Source organism: Rhamphochromis longiceps, linkage group LG23 (assembly GCF_057381845.1).
Source record: "Rhamphochromis longiceps isolate RC_006_pf linkage group LG23, R_longiceps_female_GT1.1, whole genome shotgun sequence".
In the NCBI taxonomy this organism is placed as follows: Eukaryota; Metazoa; Chordata; class Actinopteri; order Cichliformes; family Cichlidae; genus Rhamphochromis; species Rhamphochromis longiceps.
Window position 1 is genome coordinate 12,102,646 of NC_140578.1, and position 22,820 is coordinate 12,125,465.

The 22,820-nt window shown below is 41.7% G+C and overlaps 1 protein-coding gene across 5 annotated transcripts in view; it reads left to right on the forward strand.

The window, feature by feature from the left end:
- Positions 1-22,820, forward strand: part of celf5a (cugbp, Elav-like family member 5a) — a 188,284-nt gene that overhangs the window by 2,138 nt on the left and 163,326 nt on the right. For all 5 annotated transcript variants that reach the window (XM_085398403.1, XM_085398400.1, XM_085398401.1 and 2 more), the window contains exon 2: positions 18,686-18,768. In XM_085398403.1, coding sequence (XP_085254529.1) covers positions 18,686-18,768 — 83 coding nt within the window. The remainder of the gene's footprint in view (positions 1-18,685; positions 18,769-22,820) is intronic.

The window sequence follows — 22,820 nt, forward strand, 5'->3', positions numbered from 1 at the left end:
TACCGTGCTATCAGGGAAAAAACAATTTAGGCTTTCCACATAACATAAACAGCACATTTCCATTACGCATACAAAAACACTGATCTTTGGTAGACATGTATATAATTCAAGTGAAATATTTGACATTTGTCTAGGCCATAAATTTGATATGTCATAATTAGCAATTATTTTGTCAATTAATACAGTGATAAACTGCTTAACTACATTGTAATTCATTTGAAAAGGTTTTTTGTTAGATTTCCTCGTAGCATTATATTATCATCAATGTATTACATCATTCTTGCCCTGGTGGTAAAGTAGAAGAAGTAGGAAAATGTGTAATTGAGATGTACTGCTTGCTTTCGGTGAGACTCTGTATGATCAACCTCCTCAGTTCTCTTGTCAGTTTGAAATGCAAAACTCAAAAGAGCCTTTCAACAAAGTGAAATCCCTTAAAAATATCCAGTGAACCTTTATATCTGTTCATTGTGCATTATAATTTTTTTTTTTTTTTTTTTTTGCATTTTACTAAACAAAAAATCTTGTTTAAATGTAGCTGGATAATCCTCTCCTTCTGATCTAGCAAAAATGCTAAAAATATGATTCCAAATGCATTTCTCATGTCATTATTTACCCTGAATTTTAACGTACAAACCGCTAATTAATTTTAGATAAGCATAGTTCAGTCAAATTAAATGAGTTAGGATGTAATGAAGCCTTGTTGCACAATTAACAATACAAAATCAAACTCTAATGTGTCAGTGATCCTTGATGAGGTTATTTTATAGTTAATCACGTTATTAAGCAGAAAAAGGATTATGGGGTACGCATCCTGATGGAAACACTGGGCAAGCACCCTCAAAGTGGCACATTCACACTAACAAAGACATCGATGGACAGAGGAACACACGCACATACACACATGCGCACATGCTATTTTCATTATACTAAGTGTTGTGCATTCGTAGCCATTGTGCTTATTCTGTCATTTGGATTTTTTGGATTTTCATTTCATCCACATTGTGCTCTCTGTGTTTATTTCCTCTTTTCTTATGCAACTGTTTTTTCCCCTTGGTAATCCGAGAGGGAAAACATGGAATTAGTTTGTAAAGCGTGATAATAATGCATGGCCATAATAACTTGACTCAAGAGGATTAGCAAATGTGCATTGTCTGAAGCAGCAGTCTCTTGGGTGATCAGCTGGTTGCCTCCCTAAACAGTGGCTGCCTCTGCCAATTAAAAATTCAGTCTAGCCTGCCTCTTCAAATGATTAATTCTGCCCACGCTGTCGATGGCCTGCCAATTATTGTCGCCCAATTGGTATTAATAAGTAGAGGATTTCCTGATGTTGAATTTATCACAGACTATGAAAACTTCTCCCTTTGGCTCTAATTACCTTTGACTAGCACATGCAGAACAAATACATACATGCATATATGCACTTGCATATATCCAGAACCAGTGTTCCTTTTATGCATTGTGCCTGTTATGTTGCTTGCTATATCAAATTCTTTAATTAAAAGTGCAGTTGGGTAGATTATATCATGTGAGTTTCCACAATGCACTCAGATCAGAGAGGAAATGTATAATTTAGCACAACAGGTAGACGCATAGACAAAAAAAAATCCCTAGGTTGCTCCATTCTGCCGAGTAAGGCTGCCTGGATATCAATACTAAGCTTGTGTTGAGTATTACTGTGTTAATGCATTTATAAATGGAGATATTGCCATAGACCCCAGCAAGCAGAAGCACATTAAATCACAGAATAATCTAATGAAATATTTATTCAAGTTTTTATTTTTTCCTTCGTCTGAAGCAGTCTGATGGATAGGGTTTCTCTGTAAGTTGTGCTCCTCAAAGAATAAAGAAGGAAGGAAGCACAGCTAGTTGGAACAAAGCATATTCATCAAACCAGAACTATACATTCCAGTTTTCCTTTATGAAGATGGAGCTTAAAGGCAACAGCACTGGTTAAACCAACCGTTGGTTTGTTAAAGCTGCTTTCTTCCTTTGATATTATGGAAGTACATGCACACATTTTCATATTACGTGTGCCTTATGGAAAGTGTCAAAGATCACGGCACTGCTGTAGGACAGCATCCCTCCTGGGGAAACAGATGGGAAAAATTCGCTTACATCCATAAACAGAGCTGTAGATACGACATGGACTGTACAGAAAGACCGAACTGTGTTAATATTACAGATTTAATAGACAGCTTTGGAACTTATTCCTTTTGACATTATTGCCTATTTACTAATGAAATGAACCAATATCATAAATGCCATGAAAGCTACACTCCGTTCCAGCTGTGCGTGTGACCTCTGAGTCACCTGAAAAACAATTCTCGGTCTCTGTGTAGTTTTGTGCAGTGATTCGATTGAACAAATCTAGAATAAAATCTCCTGTCAGAGTCTAGTGAGCGAAGGCCACCGAGCCAAGCTAATGCAGTAACAACACTCGCCTCGCAATCTTTAAACGTCTGTAAATATTGTAATAAGCAACAGGGCTTTCCTCATAAAAGATGCAGCAGCTCAACGGGTACTGACAGGCGCTATGGGCCTTGACTTCAGGATGAGGAGTGCTGCCTCCCTCTCTCTCCTGCTCTTTTCTGTTGGTTTCCCAAGCAGATTGGCAATCTTAGATGGCAACAAGGCTGCGCTCTGCTGGAGGTTTGTATCTGCTCACCAGGCTCACCTGACTTTTATTCCGTCTCCGATTCCCTCTCCTTTAATACCTGCCCAGGAGAGCCTTTCAGATGGATTGATTTCCTGCACCAATGCAACATTCATTATTGCTTGCAGTATATTATACTTTCAGTTTGTTGGAAGTGCTGTTACACCATGACCTTTGTGGAATGTGTTTGCTGTAAATGGGTGCCCAGAATGGGAACAGAGATGGGAAAATGAGCAGTGAGGTCTAACTCATTAATAAAACCTCTAATGTTTTTGCATTTCATTAACTCAAGTAAATAAAGCTCTTTGGTCCTTCATTCTACATTTTCTGGACAGTGTTTGTGTTTCAAGGGATGGTGGTGATGCCATGGTGTTTTAAAAAGTTATATTGGTAAGTTGACTGTTTTGATGACAACCTATAATAATAATCGATGCGAGATGGAAGGCGATTTTAATTTGCGCTACTGGCTTTTTCCAGAAATTTTAAATGGAAGATTTTTGAGTTGAATTATTTTTGGCTGTTTTGTGGACACATTTCTTTTCTAAAGGTAGAGTTGGCAGAAGCGCGCTGCCTTCCTGCTCAGGCTCAAAGGTCAGAGCTATTTTCTTAGGCTTCTATCTCCCTCTATTTAGACTATCTATTTTGAATGGGCAGCTTTGCAGAGTGCCATTGCCTACAGAGCAGAGTGTACTCTTATGAGGGGGGAGGGGGGTTATAAAGGCACAGAGGGCGGAAAAGGGAGAGCGCGAGGAGGAGGGGGTTGGTGGTTTCTGTTAGAATAGCATGAGCTCTTTAATGTTGTGTTTGAGCCTGGCTGGGCACAGATTCATTTTAGAAGGAAAATGAAATAACAAGGGAGAGGGGAGAGAGGAGATTTTAATGCAATGTTTTGTGATAATCCCTCTCCATTTTGGAATGGTTCAGGAAAACTCATGCGATAAAGCCTTGTACAAGCCTGGAAAATAATAAGTTATTTGTCTTGTCTTATAGTACCGTGCCCTTGGAGGGCTTGCTAGCCCCCGTGTTTTGGACAAAAAACAATCACAGATTAGTCAAGCTGTCACATTTCTCTGATTGCCAAATCGTCGAGTCCTTGATATTGGTGTGAATGAACAATGCATTTATGTCTTACACGAATCTGCCTGAGAGTGCACGTGAACACAAAGCTTTGTGGATACTGGACTTGGTACTCTCACCTAATCCCCCCCCCACTGTCATACAGCCCGGTGTGACAGAGAGCATTTGCACAGTTAGGATGGAACATGTATGAAGCGGGGCTCACGAGGCAAATGACAGACAGACACATGGCACAGAACAATGGATGTATGGACAGATGGATAAGTGTTTGTCAGAGATGCAGAAACAAATGGCAGCTTTTATCCCAAGGCGCTGGGAGAGTAGAGTGATGGTTCAGCTTGGGACATGGAGGATGCCTCTGACAGGCTGTTTGCCGTTTGGGCAACAGTGGATGGGATGGATTGAGGAGGAGCAGAGGCCAAGCTTGGCAGATAAAATAATCACCTGAAAGCTGCTGACATGAGAAAATCCCTCTAGTAACACTAGTAATATGTAATTCAATAATACCACTGCTACTTGTAATGTTAATTCTGTGCTGTCCAGAGGTGATTTCTTATTTTATGATTAGAATGCAAGCAGTAACAGCAAAACTGTTTATAATTAATGACAAAATATATTATGCGAAAAATGTTAGTATTTTGACAGCGTGAATAATATGGTAGTTTGCCACCCTAAGTGGGGATAAGCAGAACTATTAGCAGACCTTGTTTTCCACAGATATTAAGCAATCCTTGAAATTTAAGGAAGGCACATTTTAGATTGGAAAATGTCTAAGAATGCTCAAGTCCATGAGGGATGTGTGAAGATACATGTGGCTCAGCACGGTTATAAATAGATATTCTGTGGTATTTCCGAAAATAGGTTAAGCTGCCATCGCTGCACTGCTGGCATGGCATCACTGATTGCCTGCCAGCCTCCCCAAAAGACTGCTCCCGTACTGTGCTCAAAAGGAGGGAGAGACAGAGGGAGCATCTGTGGGCGACTGCAGGCCTCGTTTCCAGCGCCTTTCCATGCCTCCCCTCACACCCCGTCTCTTCCATCGCTCAGCCATCTCTCTCCACGCTCCTTCCATCCATCTTTCTCACTTAAGGAGTGATGCCGCAGCCAACAGTCTCTGTGCTCTATTGCCAGTGACATAAACTGGTCAGAGGCTTTGTACTAGAGATGTATCGCATCCATTTTTTGTGTGTGTTTGATACAAGCAAATTGCATGCCAGAATAGAAAGATGAGAGACAGAATTTGTGTTACTTTTCTGGTGATCAAATATTAATTTTGTAGAATAAGCAAAGTATATGGACTTTATATGAGTTCCATTATGGCATCTGATCTGTGGTACACTGTACAACGGTAGATCTGGCTTAATTAAAAAAGACTATCTATCTATCTATCTATCTATCTATCTATCTATCTATCTATCTATCTATCTATCTATCTATCTATCTATCTATCTATCTATCTATCTATCTATCTATCTATCTATCTATCTATCTATCTATCTATCTATCTATCTATCTATCTATCCATCCATCCATCCATCCATCCATCCATCCATCCATCCATCCATCCATCCATCCATCCATCCATCCATCCATCCATCCATCCATCCATCCATCCATCCATCCATCCATCCATCCATTTAATGTGGTTACCAGGAAATACAGTACATCGAGGCAATTAACACCCCGGTGTCTGCTTGTTAGTCACACCATTAGTGTTAATTAATTGTCTCCTCCAGCTGCAGTGGTGATATGAGATAAATAAATAAAAGTTAGGACAATGACACAAATTATATTGTTGGCAAGCAGGGTATAAGTGAAAATGAGCTTTTGAAAGATGGAAAATAAAAAAACAGTATTCATTACCAGCGTCTTTATAAAGGCTTGTGTATATACATCAGTCTCGAAGAGGTGGTCACTGATTGCATCGTGACTACCTCCGGCACCACTTGCTGGACATGCAACGGAGCACCTTCTCTAAGAGACTGATTCAGCTTCACTGCCACAAGGACAGATACAGTATTGGACACATTTTATACTTACTTCACATTAACAAATTAATTTTCCAATGTGGGATAAATCAAGTGTATCTCATTTCATTAGGTTGCCCATGTACAGCGGTATACTGATAGAGAATGAATGTGTGAATGATTTCACCAGGTAGTGTTTTTTGCTCTCCTTGCATGTCTGTCTTTCTCATCCCTCTTTCAAACAGTCCATCCAAGCAACCTCCGTGCCTTTGAAGCGATGTCTTTTAAGGTACCTTTCAATTTGTAAAATCAAAGTGACTGAGAACCTGATCTGTCTCTTAGTCCATAGTCAGTTTGCAGCTGCCAGTCATCTATGATTGTGGCTTTGCTATGATCAATTGAGCTGTCTCAGAGGTTTAAATGCCTTTTAGTTTTAGACAGAGGACATGCATTTTTAGTAATATTGCATCAAATATGCCATACATTAAAGGGAAACTTTAAATACAAACGGTGTGGGCCAAAATGAAAGGGATTTTATGGTTTCCTTTCTTGTAGTCCTGTTTTCCTCTTTCAAGAGGTTGTTAGAGTACATGAAGAGGATGCAGTTTTCTGACTTTGACTCGGGCAGAGGGAGGTGGGGTGGGGGCACACAGAGTTATTGATTTCTGTAAATCCCTTGGCCGGAGCAGACTTGGCTCAGGGAGGGAAGCAGGGATGACAGGCTGGAGAGACGGGACTTGGCAGGTAAACTCTTGTTGCCCTCCCAGAAGTAACACGGCAGGAGGCAGTAAGTGTGAACCTACACATTATTTACAGCTCTGTGAAACTCTATCCATTAACAGTGTCAATTAGCTTGCTCATCAGGGATGCAGGGCACTGGACTACTATTTATAGATTGGACCATGGCTTTAATAGCAAAAGAGGGATGATGTACTCAGAGAGTCTACAAAAGTCAAGGCTTACTTTAAAGGCTATAGAACAGTGGAGGATGCCAAAGTGCTGTATCATAAGTGTTATCCAGCCAAATATCAGGGATTCTGGCCAATTCTGGGGACGGGCTGCTGGTTGCAATCTGCCATGTCACCAACAAAACCTGCATTTGCTGCCAACTTTATAAAGTGGTTGTTGGAAATTCCTTTTTAATGCTAATACGTGTATATGTCATAAGTATGTTTGCCAACATGCAGATCAAATATAACATGGACATCTACAATTGGCACAAGTTCACTTAATAGCAAATATAACAAGCTGATAATTGAAGGATTTATGAGGTTTCTCTTCCAAAGTCTCTGTGAGTTGAGACTTTCCCGCTGCTAGCAATCCCTGTGGTTATGCTTGCAACTGATTGTAGGAGTCTTTCCTTTGCTTTTATTAAATAGTTGGATAACATTAAGGAGACGGCTGAATATTTGCATCCACAAAGAAAAGTACATTTATCTAAATGTCACAACAATCTCCAGATAGGTTGTTCTGAGTTTGAGCTTTAACCTCTATTATATGTTCATAAAAATGTGATTCATTTTCTCAATTTAAAAATGTATTGGAATGCATGATAGTAAACATACAAAGGAGCCTTGCATAATCTTACTGCCAACCTTACAATTCTGCAACAAGAAGTCTAGTGACAATTAAAGTGTTTAATTGCAACACACATTGCATAATTAAATATATTATAACTGAGGCATTATTATAATAAGACTTATAATTAATGTGAACAACATTTTCAGATAGTTTGTGATTATAAACAAACAAATACAAGTTCGTGACAATGATTTGACATGTCAGTTTTAATTATTTATGGTTTATTAGGGAATGAACTATTGATGTGTTGTAGTACGTTGAACTTTTTAACTCTCAAAAACACTTTGTATGTCTGCTTTATTTACGGCTATAGTTCACAATGATAATTTTAACACATTTATACAGTTATTCTGTCATAGAAAGATAGTCAGTCATGACTTACCAGCTGGAATATATATGAAGTACCACTTAAGCAACACTTATTCTAGTAAGTGACTGTGAAGGTATCAGTATACAGTGCGTGCCTGCATTGCTGTGATGGTTTCTATTTCCCTGTATTGATCATGAAACATATACTGAGCATTTCGGAAAGAATTAAATGTAATTGTCACACTCATTAGGCAATATATCACATGTACACACAAATACATGAATGCATGCACACACACACACACACACACACACACACACACACACACACACACACACACACACACACACACACACACACACACACACGAAATCCTTTGGGAGGTTCTGCCTATGGATCTGTTTGACCGCTTCTTGGAGGCTATAGTGTAGTCTATGTGAGCAAGTAGCAACAAATCAATGGCTGAGGTTCTTCTACTCAGGGGTCAGAGAGGATACCACGAGGGTGCAGGGGCTATTTGTTGCCTTCATGATAGACACCGATGCTCCTCAGTGCTCTGCAGTGTTCATCCTCCCCCAGCTCATAGTGAAGGTGTGATGGGAGGGTTAGTGAAGGAGGAAATGGAAAAGGATTTTGGAGCTGGGTGCAGCAGAGATGAAGGGTTACAGTTATTAGTGGAGGAGTGATGGAAGAGTGCACGAGGATTCAGGGTTAGGAGATGTTTACTGTGCACAGTTTCTGGTGCTATAGAAGGTGAATGTCTGACATAATTAAGGTTTACAGGTTAAAGAAGGCTACTGCTTTTATTACAATATCATTATGAGGCTCATTATTAAGCTGGGGCAGCAAAAATGTTGTTGTCAGAACAATGACTGAGACTGTTTTGAAAGGTCCCTGCCATCGCTAGCTGTTTTTCTTTGCCCTCTTTCAGCCTTCGCCCTAAGTATTGACATGATTGTTGTGTGTAAACAGATCAAGAAGTGTGGTTGTGTTTTTTTCAAAGATAAGAAAATGATTAGATAAACTAAAAGATTCTATGAGACCAGACTGATTACCCCCCTCGTGGTCAATCTGTGCCATAGAGCCTCCCGCCTAACCGACTGGCGATGATTCGGGTCATAATCACGTTTCATCCACGCCGATGATGTGCGTTTCAGCTACCGACCCTTCTGAAAGGCTCTCAGTTCCCTTAGAGCCCTGCATGGCAGTAAATGAAGTAAGCAAGTAATCTAGCCACAGTGATAGCGTTTTCCAAAGAGTGCAAATGATGTGTGAGCGAGCAGACAAGGCTGGTGCCAGGATTGGCTCAGTTTCTGCTACCTTCACACTTTCTGGCCAAGGAAATGCCACAGTGAGAGCAAGTTCACACTTTTTCATTACACTGGGGCAGCTTGGCTCCTCTGGGGCAAGGAGATGGAGAAAAGAGGGTATGAAAGGTGGAGTTTAAAAGAGAGAGGTTGTGGTTTAAACCGGGCCTGTCTCCTCGGAATTGCATTCATATTTGACGATTCTGCAGTACGCATTTTATGCCCACTGCCTATGTAGAAGTAGGGTGCTCGTATTCAGCTTACCAGCAGCTACCAGAGTGGCAGTGCAAATTACTAAATGCTGAGATTGTGAAAATTACAAAAGACGGAAACAAACACTTTAAGTAAAAGTTCCAGACTCATAGAAACATTCAGCAAAAATTCTAACAAATGATAAAAAAATAAAATAAAATAAGGGGATGTGACTTAAATTTGGGAGCTATTTTAGGTCAAACTTTAAAAAAAAGAACCCACAAAAATTAAACATAATCATAATAAAACAAAAGAGCCAAACATGAAAAAGCTGCATATATCCAGACAGAAATGTACCAAATTGAGAAACTTTTCATTTTGTATAGAAGAAGGAAGGCACAATGCAATAATACTCCAAGTATTATACTTCAACTTGCACTTAGACCAGTTACAATTCTGCACCAGGTTATTATAATTATGTTAGCTGAGGGAGTAAAACAAATAAAGCAAACTGTAAATTCAAATCATTTCAGTTTTATTTATACCGCGCCAAATCACAACGACAGTTTCCTCAAGGCGCTTTATATTGCAAGGTAAAGACCTACAATAACAAAGAGACATATTTCGAAATCATATTTACCAGGAAAAGTCTGTTTGCTGAGACTGAATTATTAATTCTAGATGACAAACTTGAATAAACTTGAATTTTCTCTAAAACAATAAATTGAAAAAATATCCTCAAAGACTTTGTTTTGGGGGTTTGGTGGGGGAATTTTCTTGATACACAACTTTAATGCCACTACCAATAACAATAGCCAAAAATAAGTATTTTAAATGGCCAATGAAGTAACAGCAGTTTTCTTTTTTTCTTTTTTTTTTTTTTTGGAAGTGTTTTCAAAGGAATCACTACTGGTCAGAGTATTTCTGGCTGACTAATTTAAAACAATATTTCTGAAAGAGTAAACAGATAGCTGGTCAAGGAACCAATCCAGCCATAGTATTCTCAGTAATATCTCAGTAATATTTTACTATCTTTTTAAAATTCTTTTTTATTTAGGTGTGTGAATTTTTTTGAGTGTTTCTACATTTGAGCTACTTATTATTCTTTACACCATAAAGGAAACATATGTGTGCTTTTGCAGGACTTCAGGAATGTATTTCATTGCCAAATAGACCTAAAGAGCACTAAAGGATGGCACAGCAGGAGTGCCTGCTGTGTCTCACAGACCCCGTGGACATACACTCGTGATTTCTACGACTGAGCAGGAACGCACTTCTTACTTACTGTCTTCCGTTCTCCCTCTGCCTCACGCGCTCCCTCCCTCTCTCCCATGTAACACTCTTTAATTACATGCCAATTCAGTGCAGAGGAGATGGAGAGACTCGGCCTTATTTCCCAGTACACACGTACCCCACTTAAAAATATATCATTAAGAAATGGGAGACCAGACACGGGGAGCTGCTGATGGAGATGAGAAGCTGGGAAAGACGAGAGGAGAAGAGGAATCTCTTCTCTTTGCAGCTGAAATCAATGTTTTAGACAAAGCTGTTTTAGGTTTCTGTCAGATGATGCAGAGGATCATCTCCTCGCAGTGGGAAGGCTTCCCCCATTGCTGTGTCAGCAGGCTCTGATTACAGTGGCTTTTTGTTGTATTTCAAACAATTTCATCATGCTCCCCCCCACTCACACTTTTGCACTTGGTATGCAACGCAGCGCTGGCAATTTGTACGTGTTTGGATTCCAATTATGGAGTTGTTAAAGCTTTTTCGCCTGTGGCCTGCAAATTCTTATTAAGCCATACATTAAAGAGCACAGAATCACATTTAAATTGAGTTCATGTTTCTCTTTTGTTTGCCAGTGTTGTGGTTGCTATTAATTTATTCGCAATGCCCTATGCATTACACATTAACAAATAAATCGCGTTTGTGATTGTAATGCAAAATACTTGTTTCTTATTCAGAGATGGGGCAAGCGTTTGTCAAGTAAACCAACAACAAGCCCAGAGAGAGTGAAAAAGAGAGAAAAACAAGCACCAAAATGGAACCATTCCCTTCTGCTACCCTCGCCCATTTAAGAAACAAACAAACAAACAAAGCCAAAACAACAACGTGTAACAGTCTGGGTATTGCGTCAAGTTCAAGCTAATGAGCAATACGAATTAAATGGTAGTGTGAGTGACTGAGGGGTTTAATTGGGGGACGCAGTTTGACACGATTATTTTTGGGGTAACTGGGACAGGTAAGGCACCATTAACGCTGTCAGAGACTTGAAAGATCACAACCTGCATACACGTTGCTGCTGTTTGTCTTTCATGCGATCATTTAGGCTATAGTGGTTAAATATTGTAATGAGGGTCAGCGCATCCGCAGTCATGAAGGCACATATCCACGTTACAGACACTTTAGGCAGCGAGGCAAAAAGAGGTCCAAATCAATGAATAGATCAGTGACTTTTATGACATTTTACCCTTCAGTGGAGAAACCATTGTTGTACAAGGGTCAGTAAAACTGTAAATACCGTACATGTGCTGTTCGGCTGTATTTATGCTTGTAGAGGGGCACAAAGAGTGGTGCATGGATGGGTAAAAGTGATCCCATCTGAAACAAGAACAACAGATTGAAATATTGTCTCTATGAAAACTCTTAATATATCACCACCCACTGAATATATTTGGCTGTTGAAATGAGATCCAAAATGCAGCGGCTGCTAATAAACCATATTCAGAGTGGCAGAAATATGATGCATGCTAACCCATATGAACCTCATTAATAGAACACAAGCAAATCTATTTATTCAGATAGTCAGGGGGAAAATGATTGCCTCATTTTTCCATCTGGCTTCTCTCCTCTCCTCTCCTTCCTGCACTGCATGCTGGGAGTGTGAGTGAATGGGTGTGTGAAGGTGTTTGGTGAGTGCGTGGAGCGGCTGAGTGAGTTTGGGACGTTTGGACTGTTTTTTCCGGAAAACTTTGGGCTTTATGGGTGGTTAAAAGGTAAGGCAAGTTTATTTCATTGTGTTGTGTGAAGTGAAGAATTTTAGTTAATTGGCCAGTTTTACCTTGAGTCATGGCGTCCCTCCCCAGTGAGGGTTCGCCTCCCCTGTCTATTAGACATGGGGCCAGGGTGGTGGCATCCCAGCAGTACACCGTGGAGCAGGTTCTGCTAGCTGTTGGTGAACAGGTGGGCCTTGAGAATATAACTTATGGCTCTCGGGTGAACAAGGTTGTGATTGCTTTTCGCTGCTTGGTTCACCTGTTAGTTGAAAGGGGGATCATTCTGGATGATTTGTTTGTGGCTGTTTCGCCACTGTTTGTGCCATCTACGCGGGTCACCGTGTCCGGTGTCCCGCCGTTCATCCTGAATGAGCTACTAGAAAAGGAACTGACCCGCTTTAGAAAGTTTGCTAGCGGGTTCAGGGTTGTTCGTCTTGGCTGCAAAGACACCAGACTGCAGCACGTTCAGTCACTAAGAAGGCAGGCCTTCATGTATCTGAACGATTTTTGTGAACGCACGCAAAGCTACTGGAAGCGTCTCACTGTCTTTTCTCTTTTTCTCCTCTTCTTCTCTCCGTCTTATATGGCAAATTTGAGAGTAGGTACACTTAACATTAATGGGGGTAGGGATAGGGAAAGGCGTGCAGTCGTGGAGCTTAGCAAGAACAAAAACATTGATGTGTTCTTTTTGCAGGAAACACATAGCACTATAGATAATGAGACAGAATCGGGAACGAGTTGGAATGGGCAGGCTTTTTTAAGTTATGGTACTAACCTCAATGCGGGTGTAGCAATTTTATTTTCTAGGTACCTTCAACTGTCACATGTTTCTGTCTGTGAGATAGAGCAGGGAAGGGCACGGGTAGTAAAAGCAACCATTAAGGGAATATCTTTTGCTTTTATGAATGTATACGCCCATAACTCAGCTGCGGGTTGTGTGCGATTACTTCGTAAAATTAATGATGAGTTATCAAAATTAAATAGTGGTTCAATAATAGTGGTGGGAGGGGACTGGAATTGCACAACCCACCCTTCAGTTGACAGAAACACAGGAGGGCCTCACCCACCTTCGGGCTCACTTTTGTCTACAATCATTCTTCAGAATGATTTGACTGATGTGTGGAGAAAGCTCCATCCCACAACCAGACAGTATACATATGTAAAAGTTTCTGAGAGCAATGTGAAGGCAGCTCGGCTTGATAGATTATACAGGGAGTGCAGAATTATTAGGCAAATGAGTATTTTGTCCACATCATCCTCTTCATGCATGTTGTCTTACTCCAAGCTGTATAGGCTCGAAAGCCTACCACCAATTAAGCATATTAGGTGATGTGCATCTCTGTAATGAGAAGGGGTGTGGTCTAATGACATCAACACCCTATATCAGGTGTGCATAATTATTAGGCAACTTCCTTTCCTTTGGCAAAATGGGTCAAAAGAAGGACTTGACAGGCTCAGAAAAGTCAAAAATAGTGAGATATCTTGCAGAGGGATGGAGCAGTCTCAAAATTGCAAAGCTTCTGAAGCGTGGTCATCGAACAATCAAGCGTTTCATTCAAAATAGTCAACAGGGTCGCAAGAAGCGTGTGGAACAACCAAGGCGCAAAATAACTGCCCATGAACTGAGAAAAGTCAAGCGTGCAGCTGCCAAGATGCCACTTGCCACCAGTTTGGCCATATTTCAGAGCTGCAACATCACTGGAGTGCCCAAAAGCACAAGGTGTGCAATACTCAGAGACATGGCCAAGGTAAGAAAGGCTGAAAGACGACCACCACTGAACAAGACACACAAGCTGAAACGTCAAGACCGGGCCAAGAAATATCTCAAGACTGGTTTTTCTAAGGTTTTATGGACTGATGAAACGAGAGTGAGTCTTGATGGGCCAGATGGATGGGCCCGTGGCTGGATTGGTAAAGGGCAGAGAGCTCCAGTCCGACTCAGACGCCAGCAAGGTGGAGGTGGAGTACTGGTTTGGGCTGGTATCATCAAAGATGAGCTTGTGGGGCCTTTTCGGGTTGAGGATGGAGTCAAGCTCAACTCCCAGTCCTACTGCCAGTTTCTGGAAGACACCTTCTTCAAGCAGTGGTACAGCAAGAAGTCTGCATCCTTCAAGAAAAACATGATTTTCATGCAGGACAATGCTCCATCACACGCGTCCAAGTACTCCACAGCGTGGCTGGCAAGAAAGGGTATAAAAGAAGAAAAACTAATGACATGGCCTCCTTGTTCACCTGATCTGAACCCCATTGAGAACCTGTGGTCCATCATCAAATGTGAGAGTTACAAGGAGGGAAAACAGTACACCTCTCTGAACAGTGTCTGGGAGGCTGTGGTTGCTGCTGCACGCAATGTTGATGGTGAACAGATCAAAACACTGACAGAATCCATGGATGGCAGGCTTTTGAGTGTCCTTGCAAAGAAAGGTGGCTATATTGGTCGCTGATTTGTTTTTGTTTTGTTTTTGAATGTCAGAAATGTATATTTGTGAATGTGGAGATGTTATATTGGTTTCACTGGTAAAAATAAATAATTGAAATGGGTATATATTTGTTTTTTGTTAAGTTGCCTAATAATTATGCACAGTAATAGTCACCTGCACACACAGATATCCCCCTAAAATAGCTAAAACTAAAAACAAACTAAAAACTACTTCCAAAAACATTCAGCTTTGATATTAATGAGTTTTTTGGGTTCATTGAGAACATGGTTGTTGTTCAATAATAAAATTATTCCTCAAAAATACAACTTGCCTAATAATTCTGCACTCCCTGTATATCAACCAGATGTATAATAGTAGACTAGTTAAAGCAGAGATTTCACCTGTTGGTTTTTCTGATTTCTGGTGCCACTGGAAACAAAGGAAAACGGACTTTTGCAATTTGGCTCAATAGTGGGAGGTGGGGAAAACACAGATTAAGCTTTTTTGTCACCAATACACATCACATGCAACGGCTACTGTTAAAGACTACTTTGAGGACTTAGAACGAGAGCTCAAGAGGCTAGAGACTGAGATTATAAGTGGGACAGATAATACAAATAATACCTGGGACAGCAGGAGGAAGGCTTTGAGCAAGTTTCTTCACGAAAGAGCAAAGGGTGCTCTTATTAGGACTCGGATTTCTACTATTAAAGAAATAGGTGCCCCAACAAGGTTCCTTTTTAAGCTGGAGAAAAGGGTTCGAGAGTCACACCAAATGTTGCACTTAAGGCTTCCAAATGGGAAGGTGATATCTGACTCAGTAGAAATGAGGAAGCTTGCCATTGACTTTTATGCCAGCCTCTTTAGTGCTGACACGTGTGACCCTGAATGTGTGACGAAGATGCTGGTGGGGCTGCCACGGCTGGATGAGGCTGAATCGGCTGTGCTGGAGTCTATTTCCTTTGAGGAGATGTCTTCAGCGGTTCAACAACTCAACGGTGGTCGGTCATCAGGAGTTGATGGTCTTCCTGTGGAATTTTACCAGGAATTCTGGTCGCTGCTAGGAGAGGACATTCATGAGGTTTTCACATACTGTATGACCACTGGGATCTTGCCAACAAGTTGCACAAGGGCAGTTTTGACTTCACTGCCAAAGAAAGGGGACCTGGGCTTGCTCAAAAATTGGAGGCCTGTCTCTTTGCTTTGTACGGACTACAAGATTCTTGCAAAATGTCTTTCTAACAGGTTGAAGACCTGTATTGACATGATTGTTGATGTGGATCAAGCATACTGTGTCCCTGAAAGAACTATTATGGACAACTTGTTTTCAATTCGAGACATTATTGATCTGGCCAAGCTCAAGGACTTGGATGTGGGGTTTTTATCTCTGGATCAAGAAAAAACTTTTGATAGAGTGGATCACCACTATTTGTTTAAAACTTTAGAAGCTTTTGGGTTTGGGAACATTTTCATTTCTTGGATCCAATTGTTGTATTCAAATGCTGCTGTCATGTTAAAGGTGGGGGGAGGGTTAAGTCGGCCTGCTCCAGCTCAGAGGGGCATCAGGCAGGGATGCCCTCTTTCTGGTATGTTGTATACGCTGGCCATTGAACCCCTTTTACACCATCTTAGATAGGGACTCTCAGGTTTTACCTTTGACGAAGCAGGAAGTCCAGTAAAATTGTCAGCTTATGCTGATGATGTTACGGTTTTTATAACCGGTCAAAGTGATATTGAAACACTCAGACAGACACTGGACTTATATGACCGAGCATCCTCCGCGAAGGTTAACTGGTCAAAGTGTGAAGGTTTCATTTTGGGAGGGTGGGTTGATAAAGAGGAGCCAGTGTTACCGGCAGAATTACAGTGGAACAGGGAGGGACTGGAGTGTTTGGGAGTGTTTTTGGGAACTGATGCTTTTCAGGGGAAGAACTGGGAGGGTGTTGTTGAACACATTGCTGCCCGGTTGTCTCGATGGACTTGGGTCCTGCCGGAGTTGTCTTACAGGGGAAGGACTTTGGTTGTTAACAACTTGGCCGCTTCTGTACTCTGGCACCATGCCGCTGTTGTTGAACTTCCAGCCTCTCTTATCAAGGGGATACAAAAAAGACTGGTTACTTTCTTTTGGGGAGGGTTCCACTGGATCAGGTCTGCTGTGCTGTCTCTCTCTGTGTCAGAGAGGGGGTCAGAGTTTGATTGACCTTTGCAGCCGTATCACAGCGTTCCGTCTTAAGACAGCACAGCGAGACTGTTCTCAATTTTTGGTGATGTTGGTGAGGAGCCTCTTTTTTACAATCCCTTGGTGCCAAGTAAGATGCTCAGCACTGCTAGTGTGCAGAGGTTCCTCATAAATGCTGGTCCTACCAAGCTGGTGGGCCTGAGGATGGCGGGGCAGTGGAAAACTGCTGCCAAGTTGGCTCAGGAGACTGGGATCCGGTCTCTGTGATTTCTGGAGAAGCTGGTGGAAGAAGCCATGGGTGGTCTTCCTGGACTCGTAAGAGCTGCGCTGGGGACTCGCTCTGCGGGTGGTCAACCAAATTCAGCTGACTTTCCTTCGCTGTCTCTTTGTGCCGCAGTGGGAGGATGAGGAGGGAGGCTCTCTTCTTTCCTTTCTAACACCTGTTCCTGGTGACCTGTCAAAGATCTCTAAGAAGGCTATATACGAGGTGGCTGTAAAGGTGCTGAACAGGGGATTGTTGGCTGGTGTTCTGGAGTTGAAGTGGTCAGGTGTGTTGGCTCCTGGGTCATCTCCAAGGGGCAGCTGGAGGTCCCTGTACAAAACTCCCATGGAGAAACGCAGTGCGGATCTCCAGTGGAGAATAGTGCATGGGGCCGTGGCTACGAACAGACACGTGGCACATATGGATCCACGAACAGGGAACCACTGTCCTTTCTGTCTGACTGAGGAAACACTGCAGCACCTGTGGCTAGGTTGTTCCAGGCTAGCTGGCCTTTTTTTTTATTGCTGCGGCAGTGGCTTGCTGGCCTTGGGAGTGTTTTGGAGGAGGGTCTCTTTATCCTGGGTCCGAGGTACTCTGCAGTGCAGCGTAGGAAGGTTGGCTTGATTAATTTTTTAATAAGTCAGGCGAAGATGAGTATATGGCTCACAAGGAGGAACAAAATGAAGGGAACAGGATCTGTTAATTTAGGAATTATGTTTAAAGGGTTAGTAGGTGCACGTTTGAAAGTAGAGTTTGTTTATTACAAGATGGTGTCCAACATTGTAGAGTTTGTCCCTATTTGGGGCATTAATGGAGTTTTGTGTAATATCACTGATGATGATTTAGTTTTGAATTTTTGAAGAAAGCCGAATGGAGTGTCTTCTGGTTTTGTTTTTCTTTTTTTGTGTTTATTGTATTTGGGTGGGGTTGATGGTGGGAGGGGAGGGTTGTTCATATGTTGATTTGGCATTCATTTTCGGTTATGGTTGTGAGTTGAAGTATTGATTTAATAAAGGTGTGTTAAAGGTCAAAGGTCTCTTCTCTTCTCTTCTCATGTGCAGTTAATTCCACAGATGTGTGTATGCTTTGGTTCTAGATCAATGTCTCATAGTTGGGCATCAACCCAAGAGTTTTAACGGCCTGTCCTGTCTTTTCTTTTCTTTTTTTTTGGCAGCATCTCTTTCCTTTAGCCATCCCTAAACTATTACATCCCTTCTTCTCTCCTTTTCCACCCCACTCAATACTCCCCTGCAGTCTTGTTTCTTTTGTCTCCGCTGCTGTCACAGCCTCTCAGGGTGAGGACACTGGCCAGGCTGCTAAGAGCTTTGAACAGGACATGGCACTAGTGTTGGGGAAGCTGGGCAGGCTTGGCTATTCATCCAAATAATGCTCTTTGCATCTCCTACTTTTTTTTTTTTTTTGCTGTGGTTGGCTCTTCTTTCTCCCCTTGCCATCATCGAAAATTTTCTACATGTAGCCTTGTGTCTTGCATGGTTGCCTGTTTCTATTAACTTGCTCTGTTTAGTCTAAGAGATGTTTTCAGTAACTCAGGAGACCTTCAGCACAGATTTGGTTCTTTAATTGTGTTTAATTGCGTGCTTGGTAATTGTCCAATTCCTTCAGTTCATTCTCATTAATGTACCAGTTTCTTTAGCTGATATTTCTTGCAAATGGCTGTGTCATTTTGCATTGTGTGCATAATTTATGTGTAAGTGTTGTTCTGACTTTGATCTTTGTGTTGCAGGTTGTGCATTTCTCACCTACTGCGCCCGAGAGTCGGCCATAAAAGCCCAGAACGCCCTCCACGAACAGAAAACACTGCCAGGGGTAAGTGTCTGCCTCTCTCTCCACCGCTTTTCACCCTCTTTCTTTTCTCTCTATGGTGGTCAGCCATGCCACCTGCACCCGGCTGCACATCAGCCGGAATTCTCCTTGTACAGTGTCAGAGATGAAAAACACTTTAGAAAGCAATTCAATCAATAGCTCAGCCTTTTGAAGGCCCGGTTTAAACTTTTTCATGTGTCTGTTCTCAAGGGGATATTGCCAGCATTGATCAGACCCACTCTGCCTCATACTTTTGAAGTAATAGCATAGAATGACATAGAAATAGAAAGCTCTGCATTTCTGGAAAGTCAAAAAGACAACGTGAAACGGAGTGTAGGTTTTAGTTTCGTTTGTATTTGTTGAGGCAAACAAAAGTTTGCACACATTTTTATTTCGCAGGGATAACATTTTGATGTACATTTATATGCACGTATGCATTAGTGCAAAGCTTTTGTGTGAGTTTGTTCCTATGTTCCAACAGTGTAGGTGGATTGAGTGTCAACGCTGACATTATGTCATGTGTCCTGCCCTCTACATGCTCTGTCCAGGTAGCGCCCTCCCCACACTGGTCTAAACCAAATATTTCTAGTAGCCAGAATATGGCTGAGGCAGAATATCTTCTCTGTTGTGCTACATGTGGGCAACTTTGGACAGAAGCCCTGCCTGATTCTTCCAACAATGTCTGAAAGCCATATGAGAAAACAACCAGAGAGATGCTAATAATACGGGAGTGGGCAGAAGTGACTATCACAGAGGTAGTGCTGCTTCATGCGGTCAAGACTGCATCGGGACAGTTCACTAGCTGGGCCCGCGCCCTCAATTCAGGTTTGACAGCGTTTTGTCATAGATAAAGGCGAATGGCTTAAATATGAATTGAACTGCGGTTTGGGGAAGGCCTCAGAGGGGACTGGCGACGGCTCCCGGGCCTGGCAGATCCCCATGTACTAATGAGAAGTGAAGAAGTAAAAGAATTGAAAAGGGGCAGGGAGGGTGGGGCACAAAAACGAGAATGAACAGCTCATAGAGCTGGGGGGTCATATATAGATGAGAACCGGAAGGGGCGTGTTTAGAGGCGTGGTTCCGCTTCTGAAATTTAGATAATTTATCTCCAATTTTTTTTTAGTTTTTTTTTTTTAGCTCTGTTCAGTTATGTGTTACAAAAGGCAGATTTGAGTCTTGATTTCTTGATTTTCCACTAAGTTTTTCCTCCCACGGCTCGGAGCCATTAATAACTGGAGGGGCATCCATAAGGGCTGATGTGCTATTAAGATAAGATAAGATAAGATAAGATAACCTTTATTAGTCCCACACGTGGGAAATTTGTTTTGTCACAGCAGGAAGTGGACAGTGCAAAAGTTATGACGCAAAAATTAGAATACAATAAGAATAAATACAGTACACAGCTGTACAGAATAGAATAAAATAATATACTATATACAGTAGAATAAAATAGAATAAAAATATACAATAAGATAAAAATAGAATACGAATGCTATATACAACTGAGTAAAAATACAACGATGCCAGAAAAGATTATTGCTCTTAGTGTTATTGCACATGTGTGGATGTGTGTGTTTGTTCAGTTAAAGTCTTTGTTGTGGAGTCTGACAGCAGTGGGGAGGAAAGACCTGCGAAATCTCTCCGTCCCACACCGTGGGTGCCGCAGTCTCCCACTGAAGGAGCTGCTCAGTGCTGTCACAGGATGTGGCTGAATGTATAAAGGAGAGATACAAGTCCTCATGCCCCTTTGTTCAAAGCGAAGAGAAGACCTCCAAATCACCTGGGCTCAGTCAGGTTTAACAGTCACCTTAATGGAGAGCTATAAACAGCCCCAGTTAATAGTAACAAAATAAAAAATCTTATGATTGTACAGCTGTATTTATAAATTTAGCAAACTCAGACAAAGAGTCTGAAAGTTTGTCCTTTCATGTTTGCGCGCACACACACACACACACACATTCACTGGCTGCTGAAGTTGCCGTGTATCACATGTGAGAAATAAAACCCTTTTCTTGCACCTTTCATTCCTACTTTAGCCCTCCTGCTGATTTTCCCCTTTACCCCACCCAGTCCTATCCACCCCACATCCTTCTGTCTCCCCCGCTCCCACTGCTCCACTGCTGCTGCTCTCCCTGAGACAAAGCATGTCATAGAAATGTAACAGGCAGACGCTGATGGGTGTCAGGCTGAGGGTGCTTTACTCTTCCCTTCAACTTCACTCACACACACAAACACCACTGGTCCAAGGAAGCACAGGCAGTGCGTGCTGTATACTCTACTGGCCATAAGTAAAACAGTAGCTACAGGGACACTGGTGTGCACCAGTGTCCCTAATCATCCTGTATGCATGGTCAGGTTTAGGAAGAGTAACTTTCATTTACATTATAGAACATTGTGCACATCATAGGAAGAAAATCCATGCTGCAGTGTGTGTGTTTGACATGTGCCTGCCTCTCATAGCTTTTACCGTCCTCTCTTGAGCCTCGCTGCTCTTAAATCTTTTGCGATATGACCCCTGTTGCTTCGCTGCTTGATGGTAAGTAGATATGCCAGTTGTTTGTTTGCAAAATCCTGCTTGATATGCAGTTTGCCAGGGGCTATGGTATAATTAATGTAAACTAGGAATTCTCCCGAGATGGGTTATGAGGTATTAACGTCTGCGTTTTGTCATTATCCCCTGCATCGCTGCTCTCGAGCGTTTCAGTTTGACCAGTGTGGCTACCCATCCATATTTGCTGTTTTAAATGCCTGAATTGGAATTAATGCCAAACCACCAAAATCCTACTGGACTTTACTTTTTGCAAATGACTAGAACCGTGCATGGAAATTGTACAACCTAACTAGCTTTTCTACGCCTCGAGCAGGGCCGACAAACAAGCACCCCCACGTACACACATGACCGCAAAGACACGGACACCAGCATTCACATACTTGAATTTCATGAGATGGACTGTTTTGAATTTTGGGTAAGTGTATAATTCAAACTCTGTGTATGTTGTAATGTCCTTGAGCAAAGTGCTGAATCTCTGACCTCTACTTTGCTTTTCCTGCTGAGAGGGGGAACGCAAACTGACTTGAAACTTGTAACTTGTAGGAGATTTTTATTCCAGTTTGATTTTGAAACCACCCCTATTTACTGGTTCCTTATTCAAAGGTATAATACTCTGCAAATTTAGCAAACCTGTGCGTACTTTGGCAAAAGCCAAGCAAATGTTGAATTCGTAATGGGCACTATTAATCTACTGTGTTCTCAGCCATATGTTTTTCTGGTGTTAGTAGTTGCTCAAGGTCAAAATTTCCTTCTAACAAAATCTAGATTTCTTTGTATCTCTGTGTAAATAGAGTTTCTATGCAGGAGAATTTTACTTTGTAAAACAATGAAAGACAGAGTACAAAATCTTATTACAGTACTGACCATGACTAAAAAGCAGGTGGATAATAAAAGTATTAAACCTTCAGGTTAATTCAGGTTTACACTTTTATTCCAGTGTTTACATTTTAGCTTTACAAAAAGCTATAATTATGGCTTATTCATATTTCATATCTAAACACTCGCTGAGTCACACACAAAAAACCCAGTGTTATTAGGAAGAAGTGCTAGTGTTCTTGGATGTTATTATCTGTGTCCCCCTGTTACACATTAGCTGCTGAAAGGAACAGTATGGCCTAATGGAAGTGTACTGGACTGGAATATAGATTCCTGCAGTGAAGTGTGATGGGAACCTCGGGGACACGAGTGCCTGACATAAGTTTGGCCACAGAATAGGAGAACCTCTGACAGTTTACCAGGTGTGTGCCGCTTGGCTCTATTAGTCGTGTGTGTTTGTGTACATGTGGTAAGCTGGCTTTGCACTGCTGCCAGTTCTGTGTATATACAGATAGCAATGTATAAAGGTGGGACGAAAAACATGCGCACATGGCGGTGTGCCCTGATTGCATACCCCCCAATGACAGCGAGTCTGGAATATATTTGTGTGCCGCTGATGGAGAGACATTTAATTTTCTAACATATACCAAACTAGTGAGCTTTTGAGTATGTGACTGTTCAAGCATGT